At 37.6% G+C, this 17290-nt stretch overlaps 1 protein-coding gene across 1 annotated transcript; it reads left to right on the top strand.

Moving 5' to 3' along the window:
* The first annotated feature begins 7134 nt into the window (after positions 1-7134).
* On the top strand, positions 7135-9092 carry LOC133737731 (acyl-acyl carrier protein thioesterase TE3, chloroplastic-like). The gene is made up of 5 exons (XM_062165237.1): positions 7135-7334; positions 8098-8198; positions 8483-8592; positions 8790-8885; positions 8985-9092. Exons 1-5 carry the CDS (start codon positions 7141-7143, stop codon positions 9090-9092), a joined length of 609 nt encoding a protein of 202 aa, XP_062021221.1. The 5' UTR covers positions 7135-7140.
* Positions 9093-17290: the final 8198 nt, after the last annotated feature.

Genomic DNA, 17290 nt, shown 5'->3' with positions numbered 1-17290 from the left:
AATTTTTATTTTTAAACCCCACTTACCCAAAACTCTAAGAGTTGGACCTGTTTTCTTCATATTTTTGGACCGTTTTGCCCTTTTCTAATTGTCAAAGCTGAAAATTGAAACAGAAAGAGATAGAGAGAGAAACTCCCCGTTTTTAGAGAGAGAAGCTATGCCATTTTAGAGAGAGAGAGAGAAGCTGCGCAGTTTCTGGAGAGAGAGCTCTGCGATTTCTACAGGAGAGAGGAGCTGTGCTGTGATTATCACCATGGACCGACATCGAGCTCTTGCTTGTGTTCCTCCTTCATCGCGGTTTGATTCTTTTCTTCATCATCCTCAAATTGTTTGATTTTAGCTCGGTTTAATATGTTTGATTTCAATTTCTAGCTAGGTCTGTTTGTGTACGTTGTGTTAGTTTTGAAATTTTTGGGTTACGAACTGATTTTAGTGAATCTAAGCTTCGTGTTAAGTTCGAACTCTGCGATTTCTAGAGAGAGAGGAGATGTGCTGTGATTATCACCATGGATCGAGATCGAGGTCTTGTTTCTGTTCCTCCTTCATCGCTGTTTGATTCTTTTCTTCATCGATCTCAAATTGTATTATTTTAGCTCGATCTAATATGTTTGATTTGAATTTCTGGGTCTTTTTGTGTACATTGTGTTAGATTTGAATTGTTGTGTTAATTTTGAAGTGATTTTGGTGAATCTGAGCTTCGTGTTTAGTTAAACTGGTTGTATTGTAGTTTTTACTATATTATTGGGGGGCAATAATCTGTCTATTGGGGGGCAGTAATGTGTGTTGGTTGTTATTCTGTCTCTCTAGTTGTTGTTTAGTGATCTTTTCCTTTGTGTTAAGAGTAAATTGTCATAGTTTATGAAGCGTTTTGGTTGTTCTGACTACATTATTGGGGGGCAATAATCTGTCTTAATTGTTATGAAGTCCCTATAATAGTTGTTCAATGATCTTTTTCTTTGTGTTCAAAGTAATTTGTTGCTACTTCTGATGTGTTTTGGTAGTTTTGAAATTATTATTGGGGGGCAATAATCTGTTTATTAGGGGGCAATAATAGTTTTGTTTTGTTGATTTTTTTGCAAGAATATGGGTGATCCTTTCGTTGCTAGATGCATTTATTCTGGAAAAGGTTATATGATTCCTCTGAAGCAGTAATACATGTTTTTGGACAGAATTGTTAGGTTTTACAGTTTTTATTGGGGGACAATAATAGGTTTATTGGGGGTCAATAATTGTTTATGTTCAGGCTCATTGTAACATTTTTCTTTTGAGGATGATTGATATTGACTTTTATTTTGATTTTTGTTGCTTTTTAAGAAGTGAATTAAATTTTGAACACAACTGAGTTTGCAGTGACTGTTTATAAGAGGTTTATTGGGGGGGGGGGGGCAATGGGGATTTTATTCCCCTCCGCCCCCCCCCCCCCCCCCAATAAACATGTTTATTGAATCTATCTGCAATTTGTTGAAAGGACCGTACATGTAATAATTTGAATGCAACAAAAGTATATCATATCATCCAAATCATATCATTTCACCGTAATTGAAGAATAAATTGCATGGGAGAATGTACAATCCCTACTTTCGGAATCCCTATGTTAAATTCCTACTTTCAAAATAAAGATCCTCCTTTACAGTACATTAGAAGTTGGATATCATGTTCATGATCTCAGTTTTCACTTTCTCCAAGCTACATCAAGAGGCATGATTCACTCAACTGTGTGCTTCCTCTTCAGAATCACTCAACAGGTTGAATCTTGGTCTTGCCATTCTGCGTGCAAACAAAACCAAAATCATTATCTTAGACTTTCAAAATCGGAGTTTCTAACATTATTAACCCCCAATAAAGACATTATTGGGGGGCAATAATCTGTCTACTGCCACCCAAAAATCACATGTTTCTGTCATTCACAGATTATTGTACTATAATAAACTCAAAACAACAAAAGACATTTCAAGGCTCTAAATTTAGTGATTAATTAACCACACTTAAGAAATTATTAGGGGCCAATAATCTGTCTATTGCCCCCCAATAGAGCACCAAGAAAACACTCCATTTTTCAATCAATAACAGATTAGTGTACTTAAATAAACAGTGTAGTGATTATTGACCCCCAATAGGTATATTATTAGGGGGCAATAATGTTTTTTTTTTAGTGTTTCGACTCCACAATAGGCTTTCAATGAGTCTCCATTTTCACTCAATTAACAGTTTATAATCAAAAAAAAAAAGAAGCAAAACAAACTGAGAATGTGAGTGTGTGCAGAGAGAGGAGAAAACCACATATCTTACCTCTGACGACGGCGACAGATAGAAGCTCCTCTTAGAGAGTAGACAAAAAGGAACCTAGCATCGCCACTGCCGTGACCTCCGATTTGTGCATCGATGACTGTGTCAGAGTCTTTGTTTGAGTCAAAACCATGCTGCACGACGACGGATTGAGAGCCTTGATGTCGGACCAATTTGAGTGTCAACGACGGCGTGATTCCGATGGCCTCGGATTGGGCCTCGACGACGGTGCTGAAAGGGGGGAGGGAGGGAGGGAGAGAGAGAGTCTGGGAGGAGAGAGAGTGAGAGAGGAGAGAGATCGATGAGTTTTAGTTTAATTGATAGAGCAAAACTATCATTAAATGTTAAATTGGGTGAATGAGGTTAAAAAACTCTTAGTGGAGTAAGTGGGCAATTTTTAGGCTAAAATTGGGTAAGTGGTCACTGTCCCTTATTTAAATGTGGGTCTTGTACCAGGAGTAATTGATAGGGATCAATTATGGGGAATCTTTCATTTTAGATTCGTGTAACATTTTGGGTCTAGTGCGACTCCTTTAATGTTTTGGTATTTATACCGTGGATCCAAAGACTTACGAGTTGAGGATCGTGGATCACTAAATGTGATCGGGAAATCGGGAATTCAAGCCTTTGGCCGGGTTTGTAGATACGATCAGTTAAAGCTCTAGCCTGTCCGCCGTGATTTGTTTCTTGATTAAAACGTGATTTTGTGTGGGTTCATCCTGTGATTTGTTTCTTGATTGAAACGTGATTTTGTGTGGGTTTATCCCCTGATTTGTTTCTTGATTAAAACGTGATTTTGTGTGGGTTTATCCCGTGATTTGTTTCTTGATTGAAATCAATGAAATGTGATTCGTGTGAGTTTATCTCGTGCTTTGTTTCTTGATTGAAACGTGATTCGTGTGGGTTTATCCCGTGATTTGTGTGAGTTGTTTCCTCGATTGAAACGTGTGGGTTTATCCCGTGATTTGTCGAAACGTGTGAGTTTATGTCGTGATTCGTGTGACTTTATCTCGTGCTTTGTTTCTTGATTGAAACGTGATTTTGTGTGGGTTTATCCCGTGATTTTGTGTGAGTTGTTTTGAGTTACTCATACGAGCTTGCAAAAGCTTACCGGGTTTGTTGTGTGGCAACCCGGTGCACCATTCAAACGGTGTAGGGGTTAATCCTGCAGGTCAGGGTAATCGTAGCAAAACCTGAGGTAGCGTGCTAGCAGCTTTACGGTAGGAAGCCATTTTTGTGACTTTACCGTTATTAAGACGCTTGTAGTAAGCTCTGAGGAGCATTTACGTTTTATTTTGTTGTTGACAATTTAATTCGTAAGCTCATGTAATATATGACTCTGTGGTGCGGTTCAATATTGACATTGTGGGTTCAGGGCATCAATATGTATTTAGTTTGAAGGGAAAAAGTTTCCAGGTAATTGTTATTGATGACTGAACGATCACGCATATATAATTATAGGATTATATATCGATTTTTATTTTTGTTAAAAATCAGGGGCGTGACAGCCGAAGTCTAGACTTTGCCGGAATCTTGACGGAAGTCGCCGAAATCCCACAGGACTTTGTTGGAACCTCGCCAGAGGTTTTATTGGTCGACAATAAACTATTCACGTTTTATTGGTGGCCAATAAACATTTTAGGGAGCTTCTATTCATACCTCCAAAATTGGCACTTGGACCTCTTTCTTTTTTCAAGTGATAGCTCATGTCAAATTACCAATAAAGACACAAAAGAGAAAGAAAAAAAAAATTAAATAAAGTTTTTTCCCTTTAGAGGTATGAAATCAACAAATGGTCATCCTCATGCCATTTTTTCCCTTTTGTTTTTGTATGGTCTTCATCCTTACCAAGCAGCGGAGAAATCAACAGACCAGCTCCTTACTTTGCAGTTCCTCAAGTCAATTTCGGATATGCAATATTCTCTAACCAAAACACCAACAAACCACTTTCTCTTAAAATCATACTCATACATTGAAGCATACTGTTCCCATCGAGCAAATATATGAAACGAGGGATCGAATCTTAGGATGTTGAAGAAATGAACTGCTCTTGGCCTCTAAAGATGCATATGCCTACAAAATACAACAATCAGAGGGGGGGGGGGGGGGGGAGAGAGAGAGAGCTAGCTATCAACTGAAAGTTGTTTTTTTTTTTTTTTAGCTTAGTTGTATCAAGAGTAAAATAATATTGTGAAATGTTCAAAAATTGATGGAGGTCTAACTATCGATTTTGGAGGTATATGAATAGAACAAAAAAAAAAAAAAAGTTTTTATTGATATTATTGGATGATGGGTATTATGGGAAAATTAGGAGGTGTAGATAGCATATTGGTTATTTGTAAAAGTAAGTTTGAGGTCTATTAAGTGGGGAGGTCTAAATACCAATTTTGGAGGTATGAATAGAAGCTCCCAACATTTTATTGGGGGCATAAAAATTGGGAAATGTTTTATTGGGGGAAATAAAAGTTTATTAGGGGCAATAAACTTATTATTGCCCACCAATAAATGTTTTACTGGGGGGCAATAAATATTTTTAGGAGGTCTATCGACCCCCAATAAAATATGTTATTACACCACAATAAAAGTTTTAAAGTTTTATTGCCCCCTAATAAAAGTTTTATTGTTGATCAATAATCAGTGAAAAATGAAGATGTTTGTGATTTTCAAAGTATTAATAGGTTTATTGACCCTCCCAATAAAAGTTTTGAAGTCCGGCGACTAGTGATTGGATTCCGGCTAATTCCGGCGATCGACGACTAGATTCTGTCAATCGGCGATCCAAGTCTGGTTAAACTCTAAACCCAATAAACTTTTGGGTGCAGCTATTGCCACCCTACCATTTTCTTAGTTCACCCTACAATCATTTAAATTATTAAAAAACTATATTACCCAAGTCCAAAATGACTAATAAGTACACTAATTTTTTTTTAATTCAAATATGTAAGAAAAAATAAATACATAACCAATTAATTAAATACAAATACTACTTAATTTCTCATTGGATAACATTAATCTTCATTTTCTCCACCCAAATGTGAATTTGTTACTATTTTTTGTCTTTTTGTTGTCTTCTCATCGTTAATTCATTATTCAATTCCTAAAACCATTAGTGTGAACTTCATCAAAATCTTTGCAGTACCCTTTTAGAACACCGAAAGTGAAAAATTTAAAATACAAAAAAAAAAAAATCAATCTCTTCTTCATTGATCATAGTTATTAACTTACTAATATATTTTTTTTTATTGGAGGTGAGATAGCAAGCTACCTCGGTTACGTTAGCAAGTTAGTAACACACCCACCCAGTACTAATATTTTGACAGGAATTGAAACAAACGAACATTAAAATTGAAAGAAAAAAAAATGGAAGTAAATCTGATTATGATTTTATTAGGAAACTTTAATATATTTTAGTTTTTTTATTGGCATAAACTAAATGAGAACTTTAAGTTTAAAAAAAATCTTTTTTAATTAAATATATCTTATAAGGATATTTCTGAAAAGAAAAATGGGTTAGATAAGTAAATTTAATAATTAAAATTAAAATATAAGATGTAATGAGCAAGGATGGTGAACAAAGAAAACTATAGGGTGGCAAGCCACACCCTAAACTTTTATTGGAGAGAGTGGCATGCTTGTAATTTTATTATTGAATTTTTTCCAAAAGAGTCTTTTTACTTTTAAATAAGGTAAGTGGACACACTAATCACTTGTGGATAAGTGGGTCATATTGGTCTAAATTTAGGCATTATAAGGTCATCTCCAGCTGTGGGGGGCTAAATTTTAGCCCCCATAATCACTATTTATGTGAATAGTAAGGGCTATAATTTCTACCATCTCCAACCCTTAGAGCTATAATTTTAAATGCCCTATTATTTTATTGTTTTTCATTATGTATTTCTAATATATAGTATTATATAACTATGCTACTATTTCCACTTATATAATTATTTTTTTGATCAAACGCCTAGTTTAAAACTGACAAAAAAAAAATTCCAAACGGCTACTTTTTAGCCGACCCAAAAAAAAAACAGTATCCCAACTTAGCTGACATCAGCCATGCAAATTCATCAGAATGAGTTTTTTGTGTACAACGTGGTCCCCACACAGCACAAGCCCAAGGGCTAAATAATGGGCCAAATATACCCCAGCCCATAGCCCTTTTAGCCCTCCAAACTCATTTTTGTAATAGCCTAGCCCTCAATTGGAGATGGTTTTCACTATTTTTTGGGCTATATCAAGCCCTTAGCCCTCCATTGGAGATGGCCTAACCTCCTATCTAGGCATTGATTCATACTGTTTAAATCAAGGGTCTTATAATCTCATAGGTGCTAGGCCTCCCCACCACTCGCTTAGCGCCTACTAATTTCTAGAACATTTGGTACAATAGGGTTTAGTAATTTTTGTGGAAAGTATTAGCAGTTTAGTGTGTGTTCATAGTGTCTGATGTCCTATTCTTAATAAAAAAAAATTAGTGTCAGTCCGTATCTGATATTATTCACCCTCTCTCTGTTAATAACGTAATAAGGTCTAATTATGGAAATCAAGCTGCCTTGCTACTGAAGATTCTGATAATTGTTACTTAATTAGCTTAGTTAATTAGCTCTAATTAGCCCTATTTTTTTGTAGTAATTAAGTATCGAATTAGTTACTATGCTATTAGCCCTATATTGTGGCCCGTATAGCTGTAGGCCACGTGTCACTCAACTGCTAGTCCAGCTCGTTGTATAAATATTAAACCTCAGCCTTGTACTATTCATTCCCGTTCATTTCAGTTTAGTGAAATACCTCTTTTTCTCTCATTTCTCTCTATTTTATTAGAAAGCTTTCACTCTGTAGCTTTCCCAAGCAGCAGAGATGTTGAGGTTGCAGGCATTTTCAATTGCCGACTACAATCACGTGACCTTTCCCTCCTCATGCGTCATTCCTACTTCACTCCATTCCCACCGTCGATCGGTATCTTTTCCAACCACACGGACAGGTTTCCGATCACTCCCCGCTGTCAAGATAGGTAGCACTTCCGTTGCATGCGATATGGGAGGTCGCTTAAGGTACTAATATTGCTGAGAATATATAGATCTCACATGAGAAAAATGAGACATTGCATATGAGTTTATAAGGCCGGGTTTGAGTCATTCCATTCATTGCCAATTAGTTTTGGATGTGAACAAGCCCATATTATTTTATCATGGTATCAAAGTGGGTTATCCCACATGTGTATGTCTTACGGCCACACAGGCTCCACGTCACCTAAAGTTGTCCACGTGTATGGCTTGAAAATTCGCCACACGTGCGGAGACGTATTGAGAATATATAGATCCCACATGGGAAAAAAAATGGCATTCCCTATGGGTTTATAAGAATTTGAGCCACTCTATCCATTGTCAATTAGTTTTGGATGTGAACTCCAGATTACTTTATCAAATATATACAACCTTGTATATATGATGGACAAAGTGCGTAATTCATTTATACTAAAAAGTTATGTTATTTGGATTTAAGTGCTTGCTACCTTGTTAAAGTCATAATTTTTGCTTGGTGGTATGGGTTTTGTTATACCTTTCTTTTCATCTTAATTCGTGCATTTTGGTGACTAAATTAAACATATTATCTACGTTTAAGAATTGGACATTGTTGAATCTAGCATTTGCTTAATTCGTGCATCTTGGTGACTAAAAGATATCATTTGTTTAACCTTCTATCTGACATGGTTTTGTTGATTGTCTGATCAAAATTGTGTAATGTGCCTAGGCATGTTTTATGTTAACTTCTAAGTTATAATAAAAGTTTTCACCTTTCTGAACGACCTTGCAGAATGAGTGGTTTTTATGATGTTGAGCTTAAAGTACGACACTATGAGCTTGATCAGTATAGCGTAGTTAACAATGCTGTCTATGCAAATTATTGCCAGCACGGTGAGACCTCTATATTCATTCGTATCAGAACTAGTTAACAATTCTATATTTTGAAAGGCTTTTCTTTAATATCAACACAGTTTTGCGTACATGCTTGCTTAATTTGGTGGCCAAATCGGCAAACCTAAATTAAGGCATCAGGGGTGTTGATTTTCTCATGGGAAATGAATCCATGGCGTAACACATGGCCTTTAAATTGATCAGCAGTAATAGATCACATCTTTGTATATCTTTACCCCATATGTGATTATAGATTGACATTCGTGCTTCAACATTTTTATCAGCTCTTAAGGAACTTTTTGAAAGGGTTGGCCTAAATCCCGATGCAGTTGCCCAAACCGGTGAAGCATTTGCGTTGTCAACATCGTCTATGAAATTCATTGCACCTCTAAAGGTATGTATTTCATTCGAATCTCTCAAGTCATTTTCTGTTAATATTGCAATTCAGTAAAAGTATATATGTCACCGCACAATGTAAATGTTCACCTTCTTTTTTCTCCATTGTTCTACTATAGTATGCATGCTTGTATGTGTGCACTGTGATTGTGAAAACTCATTCTAGCTTGCTTCTTTTACATGATTTGGAAATAGAGTGGAGACGAGTTTGTCATAAAGGTCAGGATGACTAATTCCTCAGCCACTCGCCTGTACTTTGAGCACTTCATTTTCAAGCTGCCAAATCTGGAGGTCTTCCATAATCACTCGATCTCCACTCTTATTTACAATCACCTTTGATTCCTTTGACGCGCCGAGTAACTTTCTAATCATGGCATGATTTCTAAACAGCCAATCTTGGAAGCAACAGCCACAGTAGTGTGGCTTGATAAGGACTATCGCCCTGTCCGTATTCCATCGGAGGTGATATCTAAATTTGTCCAGTTTCGTCGCCATTAGGAGGCTAACGATGTCTTGCAAAAAGGAGTTGGTGCGAGCTAGGGAAAGTCTTCGTTACTAAATCTACAGTCGGACAATGGTATCTCCTTTCCCGCTGGTAGGAAGAAGAAAAAAGATATCATTCGCAGATTAAGTAACTAAGATTGTTGTTAGTATTAAAATATTATAGCAAGTACAGGGTTCTTTGCGTTCTTTAGGATTTAGCATATATCTATGTGAGACAGATAATTTGTGTTATAATGTTTCAATAAAGTTCATGTTTTTCCGTTTAGAACTCACAAATTATTGGCCTGTGATCCTAACGTAGTTAGAGGGAGTCTCTGATTTTCTGGACCATTATGAAACGTGCTTGTAGTAGTTTGATGGTCGGGTCAGGGAATTGAACTTCGGTGTTAGGACAAAGAGAAGACAAATCAATCTTCTTCGCAACCTCCAGTCCTGATTATAACTCGCGCTTTATATAATTAATATTCTAAAAATCACTAGACGGTAGATAAAATAGAGAGAAAATTAATAAAGCAGCAGCAAGGAGGGAAGAAGATGAAGAAGAAGGTGATGGTGGCAATTTATGAAAGCAAGCTCCGTTTGTTACTTTGTTATATTTGACTAGTTTATCAGCCTCGTGCTTTACTGCGGATTTCTTCTCTGCATATAAATGCTTAATTAGCAAGTTTCGCTATGATTGTAATTGTCACACAGTTCCATTGGGATTTGCAAACAATGAACTACCTTCCGCTTTGCTTCAGCAGTTGATCGACATCTTCCATCTCTAACATCTTTCCTATTCCTCGTCTCAACATGACATATAGCACCATACTACATGGACTCATGAAGTTTAAGGAATCTAAGAGTTTATGGGCCCGCTGGCCTTGCCCATTGTATGCACTCCCTCTCTATATCTCTCTATGCATATCAAAGTAGGTGCTTTTCTCCAAATGAACACGCAGAGCTAGGGGTCATCATGGGCCGGGCTAGGGCCGGCCCTACCCTAAATTTTAGGGCTTAGGGTCGGGCCGGGCCGGGCCTAGTCAAAGTCAACAAAATTTAGGGCCGGGTAGGGTCGGGCCAGGGCTTAAATATGCTAACCCTTACCCGCCCGAAAAGCCCGATCCGTTAGGGCCGAAAGGGCCGGGTCGGGCCGGCCCTCAAATAGGGCTGAATAGGGCCGAAATGGGCCAAAAAATGGCCTTATTTTGTTTAACAACAAAAAAAATATTATTTTTTTCTTCTCAAAATATGGCTTAATGGTATATATTGGTAATAAAAGACTCATTGTTTTTTATTGAACATATTTAATACACACACCGAAGGTGGAAGTCACTGAAATTTTTACCACTACCATATATTCATATACGGACGACATCCAACGGTGCATTTTAAAAAATTCCATTTCGTCCCCCATTTTGCTCATGGAGGATAACAAGCCTAATAAACGAGTTATACTACATTAATAGGCATATAAGGATTATGTGCGATCCAAAAATTTTGAAATGGAAATCGACCAATCTGAAAATTCTCATATGTTTATACAACATTGATAGGTATTGTGTAAAAAAATTAGGCCGATCTGCCATGAATAAGGCGCCCAACGTAGCGGTCAACGCTTTGCACAAGCAAACTTCCCTAAGGGGAGCGGCACCATGCGCGGACAAACGTTGCGGAATTTTGACATCCGTAAGTAGACCCCCTACTCGTGAGAGTGTGGGAGCTGAAATATCGAAAAAAATGAATTGCCAAGGACCGGTTAAGAGCATATTTGTTTTATGTTCTATTTAGGGTATTGAGTTGACCGGGTAGATCGAGGTCCAACCGAATGCGTAAATTGTTGAAATTTCTACCACTAACATATATTCATATTCAAACAACATCCAGCGGTTCATTTTAAAAAATTCCATTTCGTCCCCCATTTTGCTCATGGAGGGTAACAAGCCTAATAAACTAGTTATACTACATTACAACACATATAAGGATTATGTGCGATCCAAAAATTTTGAAATGAAAATCGTTCAATCGGAAAATTCTCATATGTTTATACAATAGTGATAGGTATTGTGTAAAGAAATTAGGTCGATCCGCCGTGAATAAGGCACCTAACGGAGCGGTCAACGCTTTGCACAAGCAAACTTCCCTAAGGGGAGCGGCACCATGCGCGGACAAACGTTGCGGAATTTTGACATCCATAAGTAGACCCCCTACCCATGAGAGTGTGGGAGCTGAAAGATCGAAAAAAGTGAATTGGCAAGGACCGGTTAAGAGCATATTTGTTTTATGTTCTATTTAGGGTATTGAGTTGACCGGGTAGATCGAGGTCCAGCCGAATGTGGAAATTGTTGAAATTTCTACCACTAACATATATTCATATGAAAACAACATCCAGCGGTTCATTTTAAAAAATTCCATTTCGTCCCCCATTTTGCTCATGGAGGGTAACAAGCCTAATAAACTAGTTATACTACATTAATAGGCATATAAGGATTATGTGCGATCCAAAAATTTTGAAATGAAAATCGATCAATCGGAAAATTCTTATATGTTTATACAATAGTGATAGGTATTGTGTAAAGAAATTAGGCCGATCCGCCGTGAATAAGGCACCTAACGGAGCGGTCAACGCTTTGCACAAGCAAACTTCCCTAAGGGGAGCGGCACCATGCGCGGACAAACGTTGCGGAATTTTGACATCCATAAGTAGACCCCCTACCCATGAGAGTGTGGGAGCTGAAAGATCGAAAAAAGTGAATTTCCAAGGACCGGTTAAGAGCATATTTGTTTTATGTTCTATTTAGGGTATTGAGTTGACCGGGTAGATCGAGGTCCAAACGAAGGCGGAAATTGCTGAAATTTCTACCACTAACATATATTCATATGAAAATAACATCCAGCGGTGCATTTTAAAAAATTCCATTTCGTCCCCCATTTTGCTCATTAAGAAGTTAACATTACATTGGTAAAATGGTTTCAACTCGACCAATTGATTATTTTTAGTTATGTTGATTACTTGATTTATTTCAAAATTGGTATTACATGAATATATTGTCCAATTTGAAATAATAGCTTTGTAATTATTACAGTTAATTAGTTAACAGTAATTATTGGTAAATATTAAAATACCCATAAGATTATATTAAAACGGCGGCGTTTTTGCCGAATTAACGGTTAATTCTTTAAAAAAAATTATTTTTTTCTTCTCAAAATATGGCTCAATTTAAAAGACTCATTTCCTAATATGGCAGATTGAAATAATTTTCTACATTTCCATAGTTTTATACATATAACACATGTAATAGAAAATAACAAAAATAAAATATAAATTTTAGGGCCGGGCCGGGCCTAGCCCTTACGGGCTCAATCGGGCCGGGCCGTAGGGTAGGGCCGGGCTTTATTTGTGTGACCCATACCCTACCCTAAATAAAAAAGGGTCGGGCCGGCCCGCCCTAATGGAAGGGCCGGGCCGGGCTTCGGCCCTATGGGCCGGGCGGGCTTAGGGCCCAAGGGCCATATGATGAGGCCTACGCAGAGCCAAGCCGTAACCACCCGACGCAATAGGCTGTAATCACCTGTTTCGGGGGCAACCAGGTAAAAGGTCAGAGAGAATGCAAGGATGAAACCGTCACGATATTGTCCTGCCCAAAATCAATCAGATCGGGCCTGGCCGAGCAGGGCCACAACATATTCATTCATCTGTTAGGGCTTAGGCCCACTGGGCAGGGCTTTTTCTTAGAAATCATAGCCCAGGCCTACCCATATTGCCTAGGGCTTTACATGCTTTTTCGAGCCGGACAATTTAGATGGGCAGGGTCGGGCCCATTATATTTGTATATTTGTTTTTTTTATTAAAAAGTGCAAAAAATTATGAGATATCTCTTTTGTCGTTAATAGTTAAACAAGATAGAATACCATATTAAAGAAAAAGAAGGTGTAATGCAACAATTGGTCCACATGTTCAACTTGTTAACATTTGAGTCTTTATTAAGATTATTAAGAGATTATGTATATTCAGTAGTTACCTGATAAGAACAGATTTCTTGTAATAAATTGTACTGACTTGTAGTACAATTACTTATATATGTAGTACAATTATGCGTTACTACAAAAAATGCATCACACAACGGTGGATGACCGTTGTCCTAAGAGCAAAGTTCCACCTTATCTTGGTGTCAGACGATGATGAATCACAATTGTGTGTCGATTATAGGGTTAACGTACGCTTATTTTAGAACCGTTGTACCAATTTTGTGCATGTCAATGCCAGAAATTGAATGTCAGGCATGTGCCGCATCTATTTGTTGTTTCAATGGCTACCCAAAACTTGAAATGTGGTAGTCTATTAGTACCTCCAGTACTGCAGTACATTAACACAATAATTGAAGACAGAAGGCAGAGGCCTGCCTCCAACATGAGTTTCAGCTGCAATTTTCAAATGCTCGAACCTAACTTCAATCGTAGGAAGACTAATTCCAACTCTGAGATACACATATCAAGAAAAAAGAAATCATCAACTCCACATTATTGTCAAGAACAAACAAAATTCAACAAAATCTAAACTCAGAACTATACATTACCTATCGATTTGGCTCTTGAGCCTCAACAAAAAATTCTCATGATCCTCCTCAGCAACTCCCACTAGCCTCTCGATCAAGTCTTTCTTTTCTTGCAGCTCAAGGTGATGCACATCGACTTCGTTGGCATGGCCTTGTGGAGTAGTGAGCAACCCTTTTTTCAAACGAGTGCAGGTAGGAAGTCTCTACAGAGCTGCGCGCCCATGCATTTGAGAGCTTCCTCATCGTCCTCGATCTCCAACTGAAGATGCTGAGAAAACCGCGCGCGCCCTGCCATCGTCAGTCCAAAACGAACCCCTTCTGTTGAAACTGTGACCGGCTTTTTCAAGGTCACAGATGATCATCTTCATTGCAGAAGCTAAAAAGCTAGCTAGCTAGCTAGCAACAAAACCCAGGCCTTTGTAATGAAAAGGAAACCAGATCTATGGCTAGAAAGCAACACAAATGAGCTTGGCTTTTTAGCTGGCCACTTTGTCTAGGTAGATATTTATAGAAAAAGAAAGTTGGAGGGAATGCAATGGCATGGATTGTAAAACCATAATTACATACTCACAACATATGCACAACAATCATAAAAAGATCAAGGCTTACCTTCTGCAATTACTGTCATGGATTCCATCTTATGCAGCTGCTAAACACGATCACTGAATATGGTCTTCTGTTACTTACCAACTTGCTTCTCAATGGACAGAACAATATGCAATAGTCGTGGTAGTAATCAAGGACCAATTCATCTGTATATATATATGAGACTTAAACCTCAAGAAGCTTCCCATTAAAGCATTCCTTGTCGGTTTAGGTTTCACTATTAGATTCCTAATGTATCACAACTTATAGCCTTTCTTGTCGACTAAGCAATGGATTACTATCCTTAATGAATTGATACACTACTTCATTAAGTCACTAGTATTGATTTACTGTTTGTATCCATGTTAAACTAGGATTGATATTAAGCTAATCATCAATTACTTTATGATGATATGTGTTATGTCCATATTTGATCTTACAATCTCCCCCTTGGACTCACACATATCATGCTCGATGATTTGCACCAGAGAACATCAAAACCTACTTAACTTACTGAAGTGCGCGCCAGATAACAAACTCAAATCGAAAATCCATTCCAACATGGTCAGATCACAGTTACTTATGCAGAGCAAGAAACAGTATACATTTTAACAAAAATGCAGAGTTTCAAAACCACTAACACAAGCTTCTGCAATCCACATATGTTCAACCAGAAGTGATACAATATATGTTAATGTGTATCAACAAGTAAACATATATTAGGTCCTACTTTATGTTTCTAAAACCAGAAACTCAAGCAAATTCACTGAACACTGATGGCTTAAAAATTTTGCTTGAACCTTAACATCATGCTTCACATGATTTAAGCCATCTGATAGCAAGTATAACTTTAAACACAAAATCGATAATTTTCAGAACATTCAACAAAAACTGCAGCAATAACCAAAATCTGAAAATACCTCAAAATTCATTAATAATAAAATCTGTCATTACAAATAAGTTGTGATAAATAAAGTCAAAAGATCACAACTAAAAATACATGAACTCAAAAACCTTAGAAATTTAAATTGCTCCAACTGGATTAACTCTCTACTGAACCTAAGCATCTAGATTAGCTAAAACTCCAATGCTGACTGTATGTTTCTGGAATGCTGCTACTGACAATGCCTTGGTGAAGGGGTCTGCTAGCTGTGAATTCGTGTCAATGCTCAAAACAGCTATCTCACCATGCTTAACCCTTTCTCTAACACTGTAATACTTTAAATCAATGTGTTTAGAATTATTTGATCTTTTACTGTTCTTGCTAAAGAAAACTGCTGCTTCATTATCACAATAAATCACAAGTGTGCCTGCCACAATGTGACTTAACACTTTGGTCTGCATCAAGAAATTTCTGATCCAAAGTCCTTCACACACAGTTTCATATACTGCAATAAATTCAGCTTGCATGGTGGAGGTTGAAACTAGAGTTTGCTTCATGGTTTTCCAAGCAACTGCACCTCCTGCTAGCATGTACACATATCCACAAGTTGACTTCTTGGAGTCTGGATAGTTCCCTGCGAAATCAGAATCTGAAAATCCAACGAGTTTCAGATCCTCCACTTGCCTATAAACTAGCATGTGATTCTTTGTTTTCTGCAGGTACCTCAACACTTTCTTCCCAGCTACCCAATGTTCATGGCCTGGATTAGATTGGAATCTCGATAAAATCCCTACTGCAAAAGACAAGTCTGGCCTAGTGCAGACTTGTGCATACATGAGACTTCCTACAAGTCTAGCATAAGGCTTTGACTCCATATTTTCTTTCTCAACATCACTTTTGGAACTTTGCTTCTTGGTTAGTTTATCACCCTTGGACATGGGGACTTCTCCAGCTGCACACTTCTCCATACCAAATCTCTTCAAAACTTTGGTGATATAATTCTGTTGAGACAAACCAAGTAGTCTCTGTGCTCTATCTCTTTTAATCTCAATGCCTAGTACATAGGATGCTTCTCCTAAGTCTTTCATGTCAAAATTCTTTGACAGAAAGCTCTTGGTGTCTTTAAGCAGTTTAAAATTACTGCTAGCCAAAAGTATATCATCGACATAGAGTACTAGGAAAATAAAATTGTTTCCAATTGTCTTCAAGTAAACACACTCATCAACAAGATTCTCTGTAAATCCAAAAGTAGAAATCACAGAATCAAATTTCTTGTACCACTGTCTAGAAGCTTGTTTAAGGCCATAAATTGATTTTCTTAACCTGCATACTAAGTTTTCACTTCCAGCTTGCACAAAACCTTCTGGCTGCTTCATATAAATTACTTCATCTAGTTCACCAAAAAAGGCTGTCTTAACATCCATTTGGTGTAGCTCCATATCAAAGTGAGCCACTAAAGCCATGATTATCCTAAACGAGTCTTTTGTAGAAACTGGAGAAAAAGTCTCAGTAAAATCAATGCCCTCCTTCTGTGTAAAACCCTTGGCAACTAATCTTGCTTTATGTCTCTCTACATTGCCATTTGCATCTCTTTTGGTTTTGAAAACCCATTTACAACCTATAGGTTTCTGATTAGGGTCAGGTTCAACTAATTCCCAAACTGCATTTTGGCTCATGGAATCAATTTCTGCTTCCATTGCTAGCTGCCATTGGTGAGATTCATTACTTTCAATAGCCTGGTTAAATGTAGTTGGATCATTGTCCTCTGCACAGTCCATTTCAATTTCTGCTTCTTGCAGATAAACAATGTAGTCACTATCTTCCCCCCCATAAGTTGGTTTTCTTGCTCTCTGTGATCTTCTAGGCTGAGGGTTGACAGGGACTTGATCAGTTACAGGGTCAGTTACTTGACCAGTGACAGTTACTTGGTTAGTTACTTGACCAGTGACATGGTCAGTTACTTGTCCAGCGACAGTTACTTGGTCAGTGACTTGACCAGTTACATGGTCAGTTACATGACCAGGTACAGTTACTTGGTCAGTTACATGGTCAGTGACATGACCAGTTACATGACCGGTTACTTGATCAGGGACAGTTACGTGGTCAGTTACTCGACCAGTGACTCGATCAGTTACATCTTGTTCTAAAGGCAATACAACACTTATATTCTCATCCGACACAATTTCCTC

The sequence above is a fragment of the Rosa rugosa genome, chromosome 3 (genome assembly GCF_958449725.1).
Source record: "Rosa rugosa chromosome 3, drRosRugo1.1, whole genome shotgun sequence".
Lineage (NCBI taxonomy): Eukaryota > Viridiplantae > Streptophyta > Magnoliopsida > Rosales > Rosaceae > Rosa > Rosa rugosa.
Note: the sequence above shows the minus strand (reverse complement) of the source record. Positions and strands in the feature narration are given on the sequence as shown.

Bases quoted from the DNA above. Each gene is read 5' to 3' on its own strand.
- LOC133737731 (XM_062165237.1), top strand. From the start codon at position 7,141: ATGTTGAGGTTGCAGGCATTTTCAATTGCCGACTACAATCACGTGACC. The intron at 8,199-8,482 runs GTGAGACCTCTA...CATTTTTATCAG, and splicing joins TGCAAATTATTGCCAGCACG to CTCTTAAGGAACTTTTTGAA. The intron at 8,593-8,789 runs GTATGTATTTCA...ATTTGGAAATAG, and splicing joins AATTCATTGCACCTCTAAAG to AGTGGAGACGAGTTTGTCAT.